A 22,867-nucleotide genomic window follows, 5' to 3' on the forward strand; every position below is an offset into this window, starting at 1 on the left:
CGATAAATGTATACATTAGGCCAGGAGTCAGTAAGCTATGGTCTGCAGGCCAAATCTGTCCCACAGCCTGTGTTTGTAAATAAAGTTACTAGTATGCAGCCATGCACATCATTTATGTATGTTCTATAGCTGCTTTACACTACAACAGCAGAGTTGAGAAGTTTGCAACAGAGATCATTTGGCCACAAAGCCCAAGATATTTACTATCTGGCCCTTTACAGAAAAAAATTGTTAACTCCTGCACTAGGCTCCTAGGAATATATAGTAAAAAAAAAAAAAAAAAAAAAAAAAAAAAGATCATCTCTGGGTTGTGAGTTCAAGCCCCACGCTGGGCATAGAGATTACTCAAAAAACAAAACAAAAACTAAAAGTTATCAAAATATCTGGAGGGTAGGAAACAAGTGAATTTATGTTAAATGTTACTATCTTTTAAAAGTTTTTTTTCCAAATATTTTATTTTGTTTCTCACACAATAATTCCAATTGGTAAACACTCTTTCCCCCTAAAAAATTTAGTCTGTCATTCCATAAGAGAAAAATAAAGTTAGCATTCTAATCTTCTATAAAACAATTTTCTTTTTCTTTTTTGATTTAACTTTATTTTTTATTTTTTAAAATGTACATCCAAATTAGTTAGCATATAGTGAAGCAATGATTTCAGTAGATTCCTTAATGCCCCTTACCCATTTAGTCCATTCCCCCTCCCACAACCCCTCCTGCAACCCTCAGTTTGTTCTCCATATTTATGAGTCTCTTTGGTATAAAACAATTTTCTAAGAGCTGGAAACTTAGATGCACATGACATTTCACTTTCTTTAACATATAAATCAGACATGATTACATTTATTCTGAATTTAAAATATTCCAAGACAGATCTTAGTTCTAAAACTTTTTAAAGAACATTAGAAAAAATGCTTCCATTAAACTTAAATAAAATTGGATCCTCTAAAGTATGCTTTTAAACTTGTTTATAATCATTATTACATTATAGCTAAATTTTCTTTAAAAAATTAATTCTAACTACCTTTAAAAGTATAACCCTAACTAGTCTTAAAGCATCTCTATGCTACATATGACAGAAGTACCTTATTACGCAATAGGCATATCTTCTATCAGGCAATGCTACTTTTCAGTTCTATTATTTTTCAATTTAGCATGTATAATTTGTATGTACTGATCATATTTTATCTTTTTAAAAAGGAGAGACCTTGTAACATCCTTTTCCAAAGGTATATGATTCAGATTAAGTGCTAGCATTAACAGTACAATAATCAGTTTGGAGTTTAATAATGAAATAATAAAATAATGCTAAAGTTAGCCTGTTCATTTCTTTTTTTTTTCTTTACACATACTTATTCTTTGAAAGACATAGAGAGACAGAGCACAAGTTGGGGAGGGGCAGAGAGAGAAGGAGACACAGAATCTGAAGCAGGCTCCAGGCTCTGAGATGTCAACACAGAGCCTGACGCGGGGCTCAGGCTCACAAACTGTGAGGTCATGACTTGAGCCCAAGTCAGACGCCTAACCAACTGAGCCACCCAGGCGCCCCTGTTCTTTTCTTTTTAAATCAGGCTTAGAGGAAACAGCCATTTCTTCTCTCTTTCCCAAACCATTTAGAATGATTGATTATATCTCCTAGTCTCTACCAAGAACCATTATGACACTCCCAGACCCCTAACAAGTGAGAAAAATACACCAATATCCCAATCATCACTGACATCGAATTGGAGGTAAGGCGATAGAAATGGCACCAGAAGCTACAGCAGTTGAAGATGACCCAAATTGATTGAGTGGACCACAGAGACTGAATCTCTCTCTTTTCTCCTTGGAAGCATGTCTGGAGCACAGTCAAAATGCAGAGGACTGGAATCTATTGTATGGATTCCCAGAGAAGTGCTGTATCACATGAGTTTTTACAATATTTGTTTTAAATTCCTATTGTTGAATGAAATTCTTTGGTGTTTTGTATATGTTTGAGTGTTTAACCTGTTGGGTTTTTTTTTTTTTTTTTTTTTCTGATCACCTGAAAACATAAAACTCACAAGCTACTTCTGAATCCAGAGCAAATTCTAACATAAATTATAAATTTCCTGACCAAAAGTTCAAACATAAACTTAAATGGCATCACCTACCAGAACTCAGAAACACTAATTCAGAAAAATGCAAGCCAAAGGCACAGTTATTGTTTGCCTCATTCTGAGTGTGACTCCATGGATGGCATCTTCAAGAGGTTGCATAAAACTGATAGAACATTGTATGCCTTTCCTCAGCACAAATGACCACATCCTGTGCCAGGCAGCATTTTTTCAGTCTCTGTGGTTAAGAACTGGTACAAATTAATGTACAGCTAGGCAGAGCTGGAATGTTAGTTGAAGCTGTGATTTGAATCTCAGAAGTTTTAGACACAGAATTGTATTTCTTGGTCCTTTAAGAATCTAAGACAAAAGGAAAAGATCTCAAACATTCTTTTTTTTTCTTTTCTTCCTTTATGAAACACATAGATACACATGTATAATTAACCTAATGTACTCATTTAGTTACTTATTTGACAAATATTTATTGTACACCCTACTATGAGCCAAGTACTATTCTAGGTGCTACAAATATCTAGCAGTGAAAAAGACAGCCCAAGATCCTGGCTCATAAAAGGTAGAGGGATAAAGAAATAAATAAAACTCCAAAATTATCCACGGTAAGTGCCATGCAGAGAATTAAAATAGGGTAGTGTGTTAAAATAGTGACTGGAGGGGCGCCTGGGTGGCGCAGTCGGTTAAGCGTCCGACTTCAGCCAGGTCACGATCTCGCGGTCCGTGAGTTCGAGCCCCGCGTCAGGCTCTGGGCTGACGGCTCAGAGCCTGGAGCCTGTTTCCGATTCTGTGTCTCCCTCTCTCTCTGCCCCTCCCCCGTTCATGCTCTGTCTCTCTCTGTCCCCAAAATAAATAAACGTTGAAAAAAAAAAAAATTTAAAAAAAAAAAAAAAAAAAAAAAATAAAATAAAATAGTGACTGGATAAAAAAGAACAGTCACTGGGTTGTTAGGGAAAATCTCTCTGAAGAAATGACATCTAAGATGAGATCTGAGTGACATTCATAAAGGAATAATGATCAGATTTATCAACATAAATATTAGCATAAAATGTGTGCAATGTTAATATAAATATAGTGTTCCAAATTCACAAAAAGCCTAGAAGTTTTCCATACTGCTGATACAGACTATATTTGGGTGGCAAGGATAGAGGTGATTTTTTCTTTTTTCTTTCTATGAACTTTCCAAACTGTGGTAAAATATAAAAATATATTTAGTCTTTGTCCCCAGTTTCTGAAAGAGTTCCTAAAACCCTTGGAATTTCCTATGTGACAGGAGTGTCTTTTGTTACTCATAACAACCTCCTTTCAATCATACCTGAGTTTATACTAATGAACTTAGGATGGGGCCCTTAGCCTCAGGATGGGATAGTCACCAGGAAGACCAAGTGGTTAAGTGTTAAGGGTTTCAGTCACAACCACCAAGCTCTGGGAAGGGGAGTGGGGACTGGAGATTGAGCTCTATAAGTACTCTTGAATAATGAGATTCAGAGAGTTTCTGGGTTGGTAAACACATCAAGATGATGGGTGGGTGGTGTGCCCAGAGAGGGCATGGATGCTCTATGCCCCACCACTCCATACCTTTCTCTATGCATCTCTTCCATTTGGCTGTTCCTGAGTTGGTCCTTTATACTAAACTAGAAACATTAAGTAAAAATTTCTCCTAAATTCTTTGAGTCATTCTAGCAACTTATCAAACCTGAGGGAGGTGGGTACAGAAAATCCTTCATTTGTAGCCAAGCTGGACAGAAGTACAGGTAACATGGAGACCTGGTAGTTCCAACTGGTATCTAAAGTGAGGGCAGTCTTGTGGGACTGAGCCCTTAAAATGTGGGTTCTGTGGGACTCAGCCTTTAACCTGTGGGTTCTATGCTCCAGGAGTTAGTATGATAATTGAATTTAATTTTTAGATGCCCAATTGGAGTCTGAAGAATTGGTTGTTGGTGTTGGAAAAGAAAAAAAAAATCCCAGAATTGGTGTCAGGAGTGGGATTTGCTAGAACAGTCTGGCTCGTGGAAACATGTGGTTTGGGAAGAGAAAGGAAGAAAGAGCAAGAAATTAGGGACTTCTGAGTCCTGGCCATGTGGTGACTCATGTTATGGTTAAGGAGCTATGTTATGATCAGTTACTAAAGGTAAAATTACCAAGGGTTTTCAGAAATGGATCCAATTCCTGGGGAGTGGTTCACTGGATTCATAAAGAAATGCAAACCAATCGGAAAAAGGTGAAATTGGTTACTATGAAAATGAAAATGAAATGAAAAGAGAGTTTTGGCTCAAACCTTAATGTGAGACCAAGCTCAGACTTTGGCTGGTTTAAGCTTCAGATATTAGGCTAAAACCTTCCCCAAAAGGTAAAATGTTGAGGTAACAACAGAGAGTACCTCTAAGACCTCTGGTCACCAAAAAGAGAGTTCACATTGAGGGAGGGAAAAACCGAGAAACTATTGAAATCAGGGGGTATAGTGTGAAGGCATCTCATTTTGTAAATCAGTATCATCAGCTTCTTGAAGAGCCATTACTAAAACGGACAGTAAGAGTGACTAATTTAGAGCAAGTATATTTGGTTTTGAATTCTACAGAGAAGAAGAACATGTTTGAGTTGATACCCAACCCACAACTCACTATGGAATAATCACAGATGGCTATACATGATCCAGACACACAGCAGTCTGGTGGACTAGATAAAACCACTGTAGGGTCTGTTTACCCTGAGAAGAGGACTATCTGCCTCCATCTATAAATGTTGAGTGGAACACCGAAGTGTAACAGCTGATATACTTTGTATGTAAGCCATATAGGATTGGCTTTATGATAACAGACATATTCATTCATGGAATGTGCCTGTTACCCTGGTCATGGTAAATGCTGTGGTTTAAAGGGGTATTCTAAGAACATGCATATTGGATATGGTATGGTGAAGCTGGTAGAGCTATAAGAGGAGATGAGAACAAAGATTTGAAGGAAGAAGTTTATTATACTCACAGGACTCATAGAAGGGTACTGCCACATGCCACACAGGGTCACAGGGGAAAGCACCAGTGCCAGTCAGGAGGCAGAAAAGAGCAGTGAAGGAAATCCTAGGCTAGCGTTTTTATTGGAGTTTCTGAGAAAAGGCAAGGTAGGCAGAGTAAATAGTTTAGGATTTTTGAATAATTCTGGAAGACTTTGGGACATAGAATGGTCTCTAGTTATCTGATATACTTCATTGTAAGATGATTTTGGGCAGAGGAAATATTAACTTGGTGTATGAGAGTTAGGTAAGAAGATGGGCGAGACACACAGACTCCAGATTGGTTGATTTGTATATGAAAAGCATGATCCTGGCTAACCCCTCTGCTATCTGTAAGAATTGGCTATCCCCGGGAAAAGCAGCTTTTCCTCAGGTCTGTAAGGACCCCAAATGTCAAATCATCCAAAATACAGAATATAAGACAATACAGTTAATAAAACTGGTCCTGTGGTGAATGGATGCCAAAGAGACAAATACAGAATCTAAGAAAACACAGTTTTCTGCCTTTTTGCACAGGCACCCCGTGTAACCTTCTTGCTGCAAAATCAAGTAACAGTCCAAGAAACCTGAGTGAATCTGCTGCCTTAGCTTCCCCTCTTGGGTTTTACAGATGCTAATAAAAACATTAGGTTAATTAACAAGAAAATGAGAAAAGGCAGAAAGGAGAGTCAAGGGACTTGTCCCAGCAAGGTGGAAAATTGTAAATGGTTATTAAGAAATAAGAAGAATAGGGGCGCCTGGGTGGCGCAGTCGGTTAAGCGTCCGACTTCAGCCAGGTCACGATCTCGCGGACCGTGAGTTCGAGCCCCGCGTCAGGCTCTGGGCTGATGGCTCAGAGCCTGGAGCCTGTTTCCGGTTCTGTGTCTCCCTCTCTCTCTCTGCCCCTCCCCCGTTCATGCTCTGTCTCTCTCTCTGTCCCAAAAATAAATAAAATGTCGAAAAAAAAGAAATAAGAAGAATAAAGCAAACATTGGTAAGTCCAAAGCAAAGAAGAAAAATAAAGGGGAGAGTCAAAGGACTCATCTCAGCAGGGTGAAAATCTTCAGATTGTTATTAAGAAACAGGATAAAGGAAACATATTGATGGGGTTGAAACAAAGGTCTTAAGGTCTTAAGACAGCAGTGTGCAAGGTTGGGTAGACCAAAGGGACCGCCTCCCTTAAAGGGCCCCAAACAAGTCCACTCTTCTCTTCAGTGTACAGGAACTTACAAAGCCAGAAGGCAAAGATTACAAACAGAAATCTGATCTGAAATCAGCTAGGGCAATAGTTGGACAGATTAATCTTTGTCATGACAAAAGGGATGGGCTCAACCTCTAACTAGGGACCTAAAGTCTTCAGCATGTGAAGGGGTAAAATGGTTAGGAGGGTGGAGAAGAAAAGTTTCTGGGACTCCCTGACATGGAAGCCTCATTCACTGTGGCTTGTTATGTGAAGCCTTATAGGGGCCTTCAATTTGAGAGAATATAAAAATGTAAGGGTTGATAGGATTAAAGGGGAGGCTTGGCGGAAATTGGACTGCTTATTATTTTTAAGTTTATTTATTTATTTATTTTTAATTTTAAAAAATATTTTATTTACTTTTGAGAGAGAGAGAGAGAGAGAGAGAGAGAGAGAGAGAAAGAGTGAGCAAGCAGTTTAGGGGCAGAGAGGGAGACACAATCTGAAGCAGGCTCCAGGCTCTGAGCTGTCAGCACAGAGCCCAACGTGGGGATCGAACTCACAAACTGTGAGATCATGACCTGAGCCAAAGTCGGACACTTAACCGACTGAGACACCCAGGCACCCCAAAAGTTTATTTATTTATTTTGAGAGACAGCAAGAGCATGCAAGGGGGGCAACGGCAGAGAGAGAAGGGAGAGAGAGTCCCAAGCAGGCTCTGGCTATTAGCGCAGACCTCAGTGCAGACCCATGTAGGGCTCTGTCTCACGAACTGTGAGATCATGACCTGAGCCAAAATCAAGAATCAGATGCTTAACTGACTGAGCCACCGAGGCACCCCAGAAATAGGCTGTATTTAAAGAAATTGTGTCTCTTTTACCTGAAAATGTTATGGGAATGGATATTATGTCTGACTGGGGAACATCTCCCTTACTTCATTTTATAAAACTAAAACCTGTTCATAAAGTCCTGATGGAGGCTACAGTTAAGAATGGAAGGGTTGAAAGACTAATGTGAAAGTCTGGAGGAAAGCTGGTATGTTTGAAGTGGCTGCATCTCTTTCACCTGAATGTATTATGGGCATGGACATTGTGTCTGACTGGGGAATTGTTTCCATAAGACAGATTCATGTAAAGCTGTCCTATTAATCGGACATTCTAAATGGGGATGGATAAGCTTGCCCAAGTCCACAGTGTAGAAGAGAAGCTGCAGCACTGGTGGGGACAGATGATGGGTCCATATGGAGCATAGACTGGGCTTTATGGCAAAAGTCTGCAAGTGTTTCCCAGCGATGACTGTTGGGATGGTGGAATCGAGAATTCCATTTTAGAGGAAATTAGTAGAGGCAATTGAAACTGCCCTATGACTGCAGAAAAAAACAATCTTAACATCTGGCATACCCATGATATCTTAGGTGATGTCACAGAAATGCTCTAATGCTTCTGGGAGGGCAATACCCAAGACAGTTCCACAATAAAATGGAAATGGTTTATACAGGATTATGCTACCTGAGGAATGCAAGCAGGAGGTACTGACAAGCAGTGAGCCTCTTCTCTCCTAGGACTGACTTTGGAACTGTATGAGGCTGCCAGATTCTATCATTGCTTAGAAGTGCCCGATAAACAGCTACTGACTGACCAGCAAAGAGCTGCTGGATAGCTGTTCCAAGGTAAATGAACAATATCCTGTTTGGAAGACCACCACTCTGATTGAAGATGTAAAAACATCAGTTCAGTGGGATGAATTACATGCTGTTTTCCTAGCAGTGATGGAAGAATTTTAACAATGACAAAAGCCTCCATATTTTGGTTTTTACCTGATTCATGAGTGATGGCCAGTGGCCAGGCCATATGGATAGGCAGAAGAAAAACTCGTTATTTATTTATTTATTTATTTATTTATTTATTTATTTATTTATATTTATAAGGATTATTTATTTAAGTAATCTCTACACCCAGTGTGGGGCTCTAACTCACAACCCTGAGATCAAGAGTCACATGCTCTACTGACTGAGCCAGCCAGGTGCCTTGAAAACTGGTCTTTTAAAGCGATGCCCATATAGGGCATGACCGTATGGAAATCACTACAGGAATCTGAGGAGTGCATTAAAGTAGGACATGTCAATGCCCATCAGAAAAATCCCCTTCCAGGTTTGGAAGGGGATTGGAACCAAGTGGATATCACAGTGCACTTACTTGAAGTGGCCAAATGGTGTCCATGAAAGGTATAGACATTTGGGGACCACAGAAATACAGAGGGCTGAATCTGGACATATTCCTTTTGCACTCTCTGAGGCTCAAAATGCCAACAATAACTGTTCTATATGCCAACAAGAGAGACAGAGGCTTCCGATGGTTATGGGGAAGATTCCTCAGAGGTAAGGCCCTATACATAGCTGGCAAGTGGATTACACTGAACCAATGCCAGTAGCCCCAGGGGGCTTACAAATGGTTTTTGACAGAATAGACACTGACTCTGGACTGTGTATTGTTTACCTGGTTGTAGATGCAAATGGTCAGGGTACTGAAAAACAAAACAAAACCAAAAAAACCCAAAAAACAAACAAACAAAAAAAAACCCCACAACCCAGATCAGAAGATACTGCACCAATTTGGGCCACCAAATCACATTTCTTTGGGACAAGAACACACTTTACAGTCCATAATGTCAAATGATGGGCAGAGAGATACTGTCCTCAGAAGAATAGTTTCATAGAGAATTGGAACAGGCAACTGAAACACTGGTTGTTTGAAACGGGAACGTGTAGACATGAAGGGCTGGCTGGTTTACATGTCTTCAAGAATGTGTGCTCACACTTAACATGAGCAGGGTTAAGGGAATGTCCCTGTTGATAGATTCCTGTTTTTCTGGTGAATCTGGGGAAGAGAGATGGAAGAGGATGCTAGTGTGACTATGCAATTTTTTCCATGGGGCGGGGGGGGGGAATATTGGTATGACTATAATTCTTCCTAAGAGGAGAGGACACTGGTTTCATGACCATATTTTTTTTTCTTCCCCACATCACCTCAGCTTTCTCTTTCCTACCTGATGCAGTAGTCATAGGACCAGCGCTGCAACAAATGACAGAAACGGAGATGATTCCTAAGCAAGAAACTGTAGCTACAGGTTTGTTGTTTATTTAATTTTTAACGTTTATTTATTTTTGAGAGAGAGTGAGCAGGGGAGGGGCAGAGAGAGAGAGACGGAGATACAGAATCCGAAGCAGGCTCCAGGCTCTGAACTATCAGCACATTGCCTGATGCGGGGCTCAAACTCATGAACTGTGAGATCATGACCTGAGCCGAAGTTGGATGCTTAACCAACTGGGCCACCCACACGTCCCAAGTAGCTACAGTTTTAAACCTTTATGTCAGAATTCCTAACGGCCTGATAGGGTAGGTTGTGCCTTCACTCCATTTGGCAAAACTGAGGTTAACAGTGACTGCAGCTATACTGCTAGTGGCAAAAATAGCCTGCTAGTTCTGTACCTAAGTAACTCTACCCTATATGAACAGGAGTGGATTGAGGGGGAGGCACTTGCTATACTAGTATTGCCTGCAATCTAGACCAGCACAGCAGCTAAACCTCATGTTCCTTCCAAAAGTGGAAAAGTTCAGGTAGATGAAGAGAAGAAGGAATAGTAGCTGAGGGTAAAGAAATCAATCAATGGATTATGTAATGAAGGAAATCCAGTATTATATTAAGATGTCAAGAGAGGCTCAGAACAAGAAACTTGTAAATATTGTCTCTCAGTTCAATTATACCAGATGCTGAAAAGGTGAAGCCATACATTGCTGAGACCACTCATGTTTTTGGAACCTGACAAAATCAAATGGAAGGCTGTAAACCTGAGTGACCTCACCCTGGGAGACATTTTCAAATGATATGATGATGGACCAGAATAATTATTAATGACTGAATGTGACTGTAGTAATGTGCCAGTATCTTGACTTTTACGATACTTTTGTAAAAATATTCTTAGTGTTTTATTTATTTTTGAGAGTGAGCAGGCGAGGGGCAGAGAGAGAGGGAGACACAGAATCTGAAGCAAGCACCAGGCTCTGAGCTGTCAGCACAGAGCCCGGTGTGGGGCTCAAACTCACAAACCACAAGATCATGACCTGAGCCGAAGTTGGATGCTTAATGGACTAAGCCACCCAGGTGCCCCTATGATCCTTTGTTACAAGAGATTTGTGCTTAAAGACCAGTAGGTAGCCTATGGTAAAATACAAAAATATATTTGGTCTTTGTCCCAGGTTCCTGGCACAAGAGTCTTCCCAAACCTTGGAATCTTCCTGAGTGATAGGAGTATCTTTTGTTATTTATAATAATCTCTTTTCAATCACACCTAAGTTTCTGCTAATGAGGTGAGTTAGGGTAAGGGCCCTAGTCAGGATGGGTTCATCACCAGAAAGACAAAGTGATAGGGGGGCACTGGGTAGGTTCTGAAGATTGAGCTCTATAAAAAGTCTTAAACATACTTTGCCTTATGCATTTCTTCCATTTGGCTGTTCTTGAATTGTATCCGTTATGATAAACTAGTAATAGTAAAGCACTTTCCTAAATTCTCTGAGTCATTCTAGCAACTTATCAAACCTGAGGAGGGTGGGTGTGGAAAACCCTGCATTTGTAGCCAAGCTGGACAGAAATGTAGGTAACATGGAGACCTGGTAGTTTCAACTGGTGTCTAGAGTGAGGACAGTCTTGTGGGACTGAGCCTTTAACATGTGGGTTCTTTGCTAATTCCAGGAGTTAGTATGAGCATTTAATGGAATTGTGGGACACCCAGTTATTCTCTGAAGAATTGGAGAATTGGTTGTTGGTGTTGGGAAATACCCCACAATTTCTATAATGAACATGTATTATTTTTACAACAGAAAAGAGTCAAATAAACATTTTAGAAATGAAGTTAGTATAACTTGAATACTGAATAAGCACCTTAAATTCTCAAAGTTTGCTGATACCCTTTAGCAAATTATTAAATATTAATATTCGTAAAATGAACAAAACTTAATTACTTTCAACTCAACCCACAAATGCAAGTTTCTGATTTCTTCCACATATTTAGCCTCAACCATATCTATAACCAGTTTTAGTCTGTACTCAATGGCTCACCTCCTATATCTTCATCTTCATTGGTTGGGCCTTCCACACTGTCTGCATTTTCTGTTTCATGAGGTTTGGTTAAATCGTAGTCATTCAAAATCACTGGACCTTCTAGGAGATAAAAAGAATTTTAACTATTCAGTCAAATTTTAAAGGGTTTTTATAAACAAGTATTAAGTAGACTCCCATTTCAGCACAATATCTCAATGATAGACATAATTCTTTCATATATACACCAAGTGGAATATATGTGATAACTCTTGAGGTTTAGAAATATGCCCAGGGTGCACCTGAGTTAAAATGTATTCATGTTCCTTCCTGACAGAAATTCTCTCTCTTTTGGTATGTCTCACAATATTCAGTAGGATGCTATTGTTATTTATGACCAAGAAGTATTTGTGTAGTGATGAGAAATACTGAGCTCAAAAATACTGGCATAATCTGATTTGGGAAGATGCTTTCCTAAGAGGAAACCCATAAGCAACTGTATATCAAATCCTATTTTCCTTTTCTGTTCACATTATAAATGTGATTCTGTGGAAAACATATTGGCCCTCAAGTTCCTTTATTTCTTTGAACATTTATTAAATGCCGAAAAGGCTATAGATATGAATAAGTAATAATTCCTGTCCTCAAGGAGCTTATAATTGGCAAATATAGATTAAGACAAGATCATAAGTATAATGTAGACTCAGACAAGAGAGTAAGGGAAATACAAAGTATTATGTGAGTTCACAAGTGAAAGGGAGCAGACATAATAAAAGCATGCTTAAACAAACAGCAAACTTGTTAAAAATAAAGTTTAACAGGGGCGCCTGGGTGGCGCAGTCGGTTAAGCGTCCGACTTCAGCCAGGTCACGATCTCGCGGTCCGTGAGTTCGAGCCCCGCGTCCGGCTCTGGGCTGATGGCTCAGAGCCTGGAGCCTGTTTCCGATTCTGTGTCTCCCTCTCTCTCTGCCCCTCCCCTGTTCATGCTCTGTCTCTCTCTGTCTCAAAAATAAATAAACGTTAAAAAAAATTAAAAAAAAAAAATAAAGTTTAACAGAAATATACTTTTGTACAATAAATACTGATATTATTAGACATTAGAAAAAAGGAACAATGTGGCGTATTATTTCATGTACAAGCATAGTAGCTTAAAAAGACATTAACAAAAGAAATAAACTAAAAACTTATTCACTTTGAAACTCTTTTCTTTTTTTAACGTTAATTTATTATTTTGAGAGAAAGAGAGACAGAGCATGAGCAGTGGAGGGGCAGAGAGAGAGGAAGACTCAGAATCCAAAGCAGGCTCCAGGCTCCGAGCCATCAGCACAGAGCCCGACATGGGGCTTGAATCTATGAACCGTGAGATCATGACCTAAGCCAAAACTGGACGCTTAACTGACTGAGAGACCCAGGTGTCCCTCTATCAAACTCCTTTCTAATGTTTATAAAATATTTATTGAGTACCTACTACCTACAACAAATAGTCAAAGAAACTGAATCCTGTGGCATTTATGCTAGGTGAAATAGGAGAAGTGACTAGAAACTCTGCAGTGGTATTCCTTCCAGCTCACCTGTGACCAAACAGATGGAGCAGGACTTGTGCTGGAATACAGGAGTAAAATAGAAACATATTTCATAAAATCTATGACTAAGAGATGCTGAAAATATGGTTATAATGGACTCATGTTTTGATTTATAAACACATTAAACTCCTAACTTCTGCATATTGTAACATGTACTCTATGAACAATAAGACACTGTTCTAAATAGTAGTTCACTTTTCTCAAGCTTAAAATGACTAACATAAAGTGCACACCTGAACAACTAACATGAGGTCCTGGTTCAATTAAAATATAAGGTTATAATTGATAATAACAAAAAGGTACTCCAGTGGTTAATTTTGTAATGTAGCACAAATTATGATCCAAACAAAGTGGGTTAATCAATCTAGGAAACATGGAAGTTATTTTTAGGAAATAGATTATTTTAAATGTCTCTAGTTTATTCTGGAGCAGGAGTCAGCAAACTATGGCCTGAGAGCCACAAGCAATGGCTTGTTTTTATATGGGCCCAGGAAGTAGGAATGGTTTTTACATTTTTTAAATGTTGCAAAAAACATAAAGAGGAATATGTGACAGAGATCCTATTCTGCCCACAAAGTCTAAAATACTTACTGTCTTGCCATTCACAAAAAAAGTTTGCTGACCACTATCTAGAGTGAAAATCACAAGCTGATGAAACATAAGCTACTACATTGGTCAACAAAAACTGCTTTTATTTAAACTAGTCAGTTAAGAATAATTAAAAGGAAAAAAAAAAACAAATAGTGATCAACATTAGGTTTGGCCCTATGATGCCAAATAATTTATATAATGTAAATGGATGAGTTATTTTTGTATCAGAAAGAGACAACTATGTTTTTTCCCAACACATTTCTATAGCATTTTTACTATAATCAGAATATTCATCTTTCTTTGGTAATTTCAGTAAAGGTATATTTCTAGAAAGGAAAGACCTGATGTTACCTGTGGGCACAGGCTGTTCCTGAGTGCTTTTCAGTTCCACATTTGGTTTTATATCTGAAAAGAAAAGGATTATAAATATTAGCTACTTAATTTTTTTTCAGATTTGAGGATTCTAAATTTAATAAGGATACTATTTTGGAAGCTTTAGTAGATTTCCCCTTCAGAGCAGGACTGTTCTTTTCCTCTACCCTCCCTAAAAAGCACCTCAAGGAGAATAAAAAGAATTATTTACACAGCAATTGTATTTTAAAGAGATTAAGAGGAAAAAATTAGAACTTTATACTTAACATTTCTAGTACTTTTCTTTTTTTTCCTGAAGACTTGAGTTCCCATCTGGTATTATCTCTTCAGTCAAAAGAGCTTCTCTTAGCATTTCTAGTAATGCAACTATGTGAGTGACAACTTTTCTTAGTTTTCATTTATTTGGAAATATCTTTATTTTGCCTTCAATTTTAAAGGATATTTTTACTTGATACATAATTCTGGGTTGACAGTTTTCTTCCAGCACTTTAAAGATGACATTCTACTACCTTCTAGGCTCTATTGTTTCTGATGAGAAGTCAGTGATATTTGTATTATTGCTTTCCTATATACAATGTATTCTTTTTCTCTGAATGCTTTCCAGATTTTCCCTTTACCTTTGGTTTTCTGCAGTTTGACTATGATATGCCTACATATTATTTTATTTGAATTTATCCCAGTTGGCCCTCTCTCTCACTGAGCTTTTGTAAAATTATGTTTTTCACTAAACTTGAGAAATGTTCAGTTATTATTTCTTCAAATAGTTTTTCTTCTCCATCCTCTTGCTCCTTTCCTTCTAGGACTTCAACTGCATATATGTTAGACTTTTTAAGATTTCCCCACATTCCCTGAGGCTCTGTTCTCCCCCCACCCCAATGTTTTATTTTCTCTGTTGTTCAGATTGAATACTTTCATTGATATACCTTCAAATGCACTTATTCTTTCTTCTGTCGTCTTGATTTGTTGTTAAGTCTGTCCAATGAGTTTTCTATTTCAGATATTATAATTTTTAGTTCTCAGATTTCCATTTTGTTCTTTTGTCATAGTTTCTCTGCCAAGATTTCCTATTTGTTAATTCATTACAAGCATATTTTCCTTTACATCTTTGAGCATAATTAGCATAGCTATTTAAGATTCTTGCCTTCCAATTCCAATACCTATGTCATCTTGGAGTCAGTTACCATTGACTTCCTTTTATCTTGAGTATGGGTTACATTTTCCTGCTTCTTCATATGACTTAACACTTTTGGATTGTACCCTGGACTTTATAAATGATATGTTACAGAATTTGTGGATTCTGTTATGTTCCTCTGAATAGTATAGGAAGTTTTTTTTTTCCTTTGTTCATTTTACTTTTTAAAGCATGCAGTTAACTTACGTAGGTTCAAACTTGAATTTTGTTTCATTATAATGAGCAGCACTGAAGGTAACCAAATGTCCCAGAATGCCTGGGATTGAGGGTTTTTCCAGAACAGAGAATTTTCACAGTCTCAGGGAAATTGGTTGGTCTTGGAGAGGCATAAATCTCTGTTCAATATTTTAGCCTCAGATGGGCTGCTCAGAGCAAGACCCATATATGTGTGGTTCAAGAATCAGCTAGAGATCTGGATTAGCCAGAAAATTTATAGATAAAAAAATCCCTCTATGCCTTTTTCATACCAGGATTTCCCTCCTTCTTTCCCAGCTGCTGTGGCTGCTATGACTTTTTAAGTCAGTATAACTATGGATTATCTACTCTGTTTTGGTCACCCCAAGGCTAAAATTGATGCCAACCCTTGAGTTAAAACAAAGAACCATAAAAGCAGGTTGTTTTTGTCATTTTCCTATGCCTTCAGGTAATAGATTTTTTCATATTTTGTTCAGAGTCTATCACTCCATTGCTAGAAAATCTTATTTGTTCCTTATTTTAATAATGATCATATACCCAAAACTGTTCAGGATAGTATTAATTTCAAATATTCTATACTATTATCTAGTCTTATTTCAATTTTTGTTTTGAAAAATACAGTTACTCTGCTTACATTCTAATTTTAAATTTTTGACATATTATCCATTAGATGATAGTGCCAAAGCATAAAGGCAGAGACAATACACATTTTTTTTAAATTTTTTTAACGTTTATTTATTTTTGAGACAGAGAGACAGAGCATGAACAGGGGAGGGGCAGAGAGAGAGGGAGACACAGAATCTGAAACAGGCTCCAGGCTCTGAGCTGTCAGCACAGAGCCCGACGTGGGGCTCGAACTCACGGACCGTGAGATCATGACCTGAGCCGAAGTCGGACGCTTAACTGACCGTGCCCCAGGTGCCCCAATACACATATTTTTTAAATAAGCAAAGGGGCAGCCTAGTATGGGGTGTCAAAACCCAAGATGTGGAAGAAGAATGTCCATGTAAGGAATGGAAACAGCCCAGGGCAGGGTGTGTGAGAGTATGACTATATGGGGTGGGAAGTCTGAATGAGGTAAGGAGGGATTCTACATGGCAGACAGCATGTAAATCAGAGCATGAATAGGCTAAAGAGGGCATTCAGGCTGGAGAATTGCCTCATGAGCAGTGCTGGAGTCCAAGAGGGATAAAAAGGGTATCCAAGATAAGGGATAGCCTAGTATGAGTCAGAGCCTGAGCATAGTGAATAGGACATTTGTACATAGAGGTGGTCTGGTGTGGGTTTTCAGAGCTTAAATGGGTGTGACCAAGGTACCCACATGGGGACAGTGGGGAGAGCTTCTGTGCACAGGATCACTCCAGTGCAAGTTCAGTGCAAGTTCAGTGCAAGAACTTGAGAGGGGTGAAGAAGGGATCCACTTATTAGGCATAGTTTTACATGGAGGTGTCAGAGCCTGAGCAGTTGAAAAGGGTGTCCAATAGCATAGTGGCTATGGTACAGGATGTAAGAACCCAAACGAGGCAAGGAAAGCATCTGTGCTGATGAAGGGATGGTAGTGGCAATGGATGATTGGTTATATAAAGAAAGATTGATCAAATAAGTGACTACAATAAGGTAATAAGAGCCAGGTTTTTCTCTGTCAGAGAAGGGAGTTACAAATATGGAAGCCTGTGGTACTGTACTGGAAATGAAGGTACTGGTGTGAATGCATGGCTTCTACTCTACATAAATAAATTTAAAATATAGATGTCTACGTGTATGTATGGATATACATAAATATAATCCCTAGCCCTGTCCACTGAGAGCACCTGGGAGTGGTAACACTACACCAACTTCTAGCATCCAGATATTAACTTCTAAATTTTTTAAATTTTTTTTTTTTTTTGAGAAAGAGAGAGCATGCAAGCTTGTGTGGGGGAGGGACAGAGAGAAGGAGAGAGAATCCCAAGCAAGCTCCACACTGTCAGTGTGCAGAACCTGATGCGGGGCTCAATTTCATGAACTGCGAGATCATGACTTGAGCCAAAACCGAGAGTTGGACACTCAACTGACTGAGCCACCCAGGTGCTCCCAGATATTAATTTCTAAATATCATTCTCCATTTAAAGGATCCAGGCTTCTTGGAGAAATGGCTTATTCTAGGGTTTGGGCAGGGAAAGGTACACAATGGGTCTGGAACATTTTGTTGTGTCACAAAGTATGGAAGTGCCTACAGAATGAAGAGGATATATTAGAGGATATAGACATTATCTTGAAGGGGTTTCCACTGGCCAAATCTGAGACAGGGAAGTATCAAAATAAAAATGATGGTATTGGATTATAACTCATTGAAAAAAAAAAACAAATTCATGAGTCCAAATTGACATTAATAAGTAAATAAAATGAAAGTCAGATGATGAATGGAGTATTTATACAGTTTCAAAGTGTTTCTCCCAAAATACTTATTATTACAGAGATGAAAAGAGCAACCACATAGTAAACAACTTGGTAGACACCATGGTAATTGAACAAAGTGATCATCATCAGTAACGCGACAAATGAAAATTATGTGCCATCCGAACACAGCATCACTTCTATGATATTGCTGTCAAATACACATAACATGAATCTAACCATGAGAAAAGGAACTCTAACTGAGGAATAGTTTACAAAATAACTGGCTTGTAATCCTCAAAAGTGTCAAGTCATGAAAGACTGAGGAACTAAGAAACTGTTCCAGACTGAGGAGAGTGAAGAGACTTAACAACTAAATACAATGTGTGATTGTGAGCTGAATCCTCCTGCAATAAATAACACTGTAGAAACAAATGGACAAATCTGAATGGGGTCTGAGGATTAAATGGTAGTAATGTATCAGTGTTAATTTCCCGACTTGGACGTTGTTTTGTGGTTATATAGAAGAAGTATACTTTAGTACGTTAAAGTATTCAAGGATTATAGGGCACTGTGTCAGCAACTTATTCTCAAAGCTTCTGAAAAAAAAATTTTGTACTATATCGCAACTTTTCTGTAAGTTTGATACTATTTTTTTTAATTAAAAAAAAAAGCTAAATGTGAAACTTTTAACCTGCACACTAAAGGGATTCTTAACAGGAAAAAAAAAAAAAGAAAAGAAAAGAAAAGAAAAAAAACTAGCTCAAAGGTTTCACATAAACAACCTTCATGTGAAAATATTCTTTAGTTACTACAGAGCAAGATGGCTTTTAATTTGGTGACCTAAAGGAAAAAGGTCCCAGCCCCTGAACCTTTTAAACCCCCTGACAATGACATTTAAATAGCTCTCAATATTTTTTCAAGTGGCCTTTGTGTGCTACAAATAACACCAGAAACAAATGAGTACAGTTTCTAAGAGAAAAAGGAGATTCTGACTACCTTAGCATTCAGAACTTGAAGGAAACATTAAAACCATCTATTATCAGGCTACATGGATATTCTTCTTGGGTTCTAAAAAATATTTAAAACACAGGACAAAAGAAATTGAAGTACATTTTTTCCACCTGAAATCAAAGGTCCTTATAAAATGATGAAGCCCAGTAGTAGACAGATAGTGAAAGAAATTCCAACCGAAGACCAGAAACCTGTTAAATATTTCTAAGTACAGTAAAACCTTCCAGTTTTTAATGGATCATTTTGTAATTTCTTTACACTTCAGTCCAAAAAAACACTTCAAAATTTTTCTATTTGAAATATAAATATTTTTAATGTTAAATTACTGCCATCTTTTTAATATGTTGGCAGTCAACATAGCTTTACAATATTTTCCAAAAGAATGCTCTAGAAAGTTAAGAATGAAGGGTCCCTGTATTGCTTTTGAAACATAGTTTCCTGGGCGCCTGGGTGGCGCAGTCGGTTAAGCGTCCGACTTCAGCCAGGTCACGATCTCGCGGTCCATGAGTTCAAGCCCCGTGTCGGGCTCTGGGCTGATGGCTCAGAGCCTGGAGCCTGTTTCCGGTTCTGTGTCTCCCTCTCTCTCTGCCCCTCCCCCTTCATGCTCTGTCTCTCTCTGTCCCAAAAATAAAAATAAACGTTGAAAAAAAAAAAATTTATAAAAAAAAAAAAAAAAAAAGAAACATAGTTTCCTGTACTGATGTTTATCATAACTGGTGCAGATGATAGAAGAATCCCAGAGTGTGTTAATTTTGTTTAAATATAAGTCTCCTCATTTTCTACATCTCTCCTGTTACTTGAATAGGTAAATCATACTCCTGCCTCAAGAACTTTTCATTTACCTTTCCTTCTGACCAGAATCCTCTTCCCCCAGATCACCATGTGGCCAGTTTCCTCTCTTCATGCAGATGTGTGCTCAAAAATCACCTTACCAAACAAGCTCTACCTAACTATCCTATACAAAAACATCATCCTCTGTTGAGGGAGGGGGGAGGGTGAAACAGGTGATGGGGATTAAGAGTACACTTATCATGATGAACATTAAGTAATGTATAGAATTGTTGAGTCACCATATTGTACATCTGAAACTAATATAACACTGTGTTAACTCTACTAAAATTAAAATTTTTAACTTAATTAAAAATTAAAAAAAATAAAATGTCATCCTCCATTGTCACTTTCTTTTCTCTTACCCTGCCTTATTTTTCTTCATAAAATTTCTTCATTGTCACCACCTGACATATATACACATATATTTGTTATTTTTTTAACCTATCTCCCTCTACCAGAATGTAAGTTCATGACAACAGGAATGTTGTCTGTATTTTTTATTACTATTTTGCTGTATCTTCAAGTCCCAAAATAGTGCCCAACCATGATGGGCACTCAATAAATATTTATTGAATGAACACATGAATTTTTATACCTCTATTATTGATCCTTACAGACACTCTAGATCAAAGTTCTGCAAACTACAGCTTACCACCTGTTTTTGTATAGCATGGGAAATAAGAGTGGTTTTTACATTTTTAAATGGATAAAACAATCAGAATACTGTTTCATGCCCCTGGAAAATTATATGAAATTCAAATTTCAGTATCCAAAAATAAAGTTTTATTGGCGCACAGCCAAACTCATTCATGTGTTGTCGATAGCTGCTTCTGTACTCCAATGGAGTACATAGCTGAAAAGTTGCAACAGAGACTATATGACTCACAAAGCCTATAAAAGTCACTATCTTGTCATTTACAGAAAAGTTTACCAAGCCGTGCTCTAGACCTATTACTAATACTAATACTGTATCATCCAATACAGTACCCACCAGCCACATGTGGTGATTTAACTTTAAATGTAAATTAATTAAAATTAAAAATTTAGTTTCTCAGTTCCACCACCCATATTTAAAGTACTCAACAGAACATGCGGCTAGTGGTTACTATACTGGACAGCATAGACAAGGAACCTTTCCATCATCACAGAAAGTTCTACTGAACGGCACTGCTCTAGATTTTAGAATATCCTGCTGTTGCTTGGGATACCACTGCAAAGCTATTTCTTTAAAACAAACATTAAAACTCTGGATCAGGAAAAAAATAAATCAAACCACATATAAAAATTAAATACCAAGAAAAAACTAAAGGTATTATACCAGGAAACAATTTAACAATGGCAATCTTCTATCAATATTTCCAAAATTCCTACAATTGGAATTTCAGGAAAAAGTTATAGTTTTCATTAATGTAGTAATCAACGATATAAAGCATCTAGACAACACCTTCCATACTGACTGAAACATTACTGTGACTTTTTTGGAGGGTAAAAAAAAAATAAAATAAAACACCACATGATGCCAAACATCCAGATAAAATATTTTAAAGTATACTCACACGTATGTGCACAAATATACTTAGCATCATATTTCCATTAGGATTTTTTGGTATCGTTTGATAAAACCATTTTTCTTATCTCATTTAAAAGCCAAAATTATAATCTAGCAGAAAACCCTAGCAAACACTCTTTTCATATCATTTGTCCTCTTGCCCTTCCTACAATTAAATAACCAATCTCCTCATATGTTTTAATTAAATCGTTAGTGTTTTCCCTTGACCTTTAAATAACAAATGTTATAAAAATTATATCTATTCTATTACTGAGATGGCTGACAAACGAATTTGACTGGAAAATTAAAGGTTATTTCTTCTGTAGCTTTCCAAGTACTCCAGAGTCTCAAAGCTTTACTAGCAATCTCAAATTGTTTTCTACCAGTATTGAAAACAAGCCTTCATCATATGTTTGCTGAGAAATGACAGTTTCCAATTTGTTTTTATTCCTTCAGATTCTCTTTTCATTGGCGAAGATGCCATTTAAAACAATTTCACTAGTTAGAATTTTTGTTAAGATACTAAGATTTTTTGAGGCACCTGGGTGGCTCAGTTGGTTAAGTGTCCGACTTTGGCTCAGGTCATGATCTCATGATTTGTGAGTTTGAGACCCGCATTGGGCTCTGTGCTGACAGCGCAGAGCCTGGAGCCCACTTTGGGTTCTTGTCTCCCTTTCTCTCTTCTCCTTCCCTGCTCATGCTCTGTCTCTCTCTCTCCTTCAAAAATAAATAAACATTCAAAAATAAAAAAAGATACTAAGATTTTTTCAGAGATTCTAGCATTTTATGCACTGCTAAATGAAAGGGGGTAGATGACAAATAAAATTTAAACTTGGAAATGGCAGCAGTCTGGTTAATAGAGATTTCATCAAAGTTCACATGTGAAGGTTTTTACCTCTTAACTCTAAAATAAATTATCTATGAACAAAACCAAATATTTTCATTAGCAACAGAATTTGTAACCATATTTTTAACTCAAGTGGTTGTAAACTTGCCTTTATTTTGATACTATTAAGTAACTGACATTCAATGAAGAATATCAGCTAACAAAATTCTATTCTTAGTTTCAGAGATCAGATTTTATTCACTAGTCTGTTTTCCTGGTAGAAAGTGTAGGTGTTAAAGGAGAGCAAAATGTCAAATTTTAGAAAGAATCCTGTACCAAGTGTGACAGCTGCCTGTAGCATTGGTCCCTGACAGCTGCCAGAAAACTGTCTCTGAGTGTTGACACTCCTTTTTATCTTCATAACGGTAAACTGACTCCCCTATCCTCATGCCTCTTAAAAAAAAACAAAAAAACTTTCTCTTCTCTAAAAGGTCCACTTTTAATTTTTTTAACCAAAAGCTTAGGAAACTGAGTCATTGAATACAAAAATGTGTTCGACAATAACAAAATTAACACTTAGTACTATAAATGCGGCAACACAAGGGTGAGCTACTATTTCTGAAAGGTCTTTCTCTAATTCTCTTAATACTACCAGGTATAATCATTCCTGGAATCTTACCACACAGGATTAGTTATGCTTTTTAGTTTATTTATTTATTTTTGAGAGAGAGAGGCAGCACGAGCACGTGGGTGAGCGGGGGAGAGGCAAAGAAAGAGGGAGAGAGAATCCCAAGAAGGTCCATGTGCTGTCAGCATGAAGCCCAATGGGGGGATTGATCTCACAAACCATGTGAGTTCATGACCTGAGCTGAAATCAGAGTTGGATGCCTAACTGACCCAGGCTCCCCAAGAATAGTTCTGTTTAATGAAAAATGATCCTTATAACCTAATGAAATTAAAATATAAGAATTGAAGTGGATATCTTAGCTA

General features: G+C 37.7%; 1 protein-coding gene across 4 annotated transcripts in view; it reads right to left on the reverse strand.

Annotated features, from left to right (window-relative positions):
* Positions 1 to 22,867, reverse strand: part of IKZF3 (IKAROS family zinc finger 3) — a 91,416-nt gene that overhangs the window by 51,861 nt on the left and 16,688 nt on the right. For 2 of the 4 annotated variants that reach the window (XM_045488704.1, XM_045488700.1), the window contains 2 exons: positions 13,874 to 13,927; positions 11,370 to 11,471 (listed from right to left, as the gene is read on the reverse strand). In XM_045488704.1, the coding sequence (XP_045344660.1) occupies positions 11,370 to 11,471; positions 13,874 to 13,927 (156 nt within the window). The remainder of the gene's footprint in view (positions 1 to 11,369; positions 11,472 to 13,873; positions 13,928 to 22,867) is intronic. The other 2 variants (XM_045488702.1, XM_045488703.1) reach the window with 1 other exon arrangement.

The sequence above is a fragment of the Leopardus geoffroyi genome, chromosome E1, assembly GCF_018350155.1.
Source record: "Leopardus geoffroyi isolate Oge1 chromosome E1, O.geoffroyi_Oge1_pat1.0, whole genome shotgun sequence".
Taxonomy (NCBI): Eukaryota; Metazoa; Chordata; class Mammalia; order Carnivora; family Felidae; genus Leopardus; species Leopardus geoffroyi.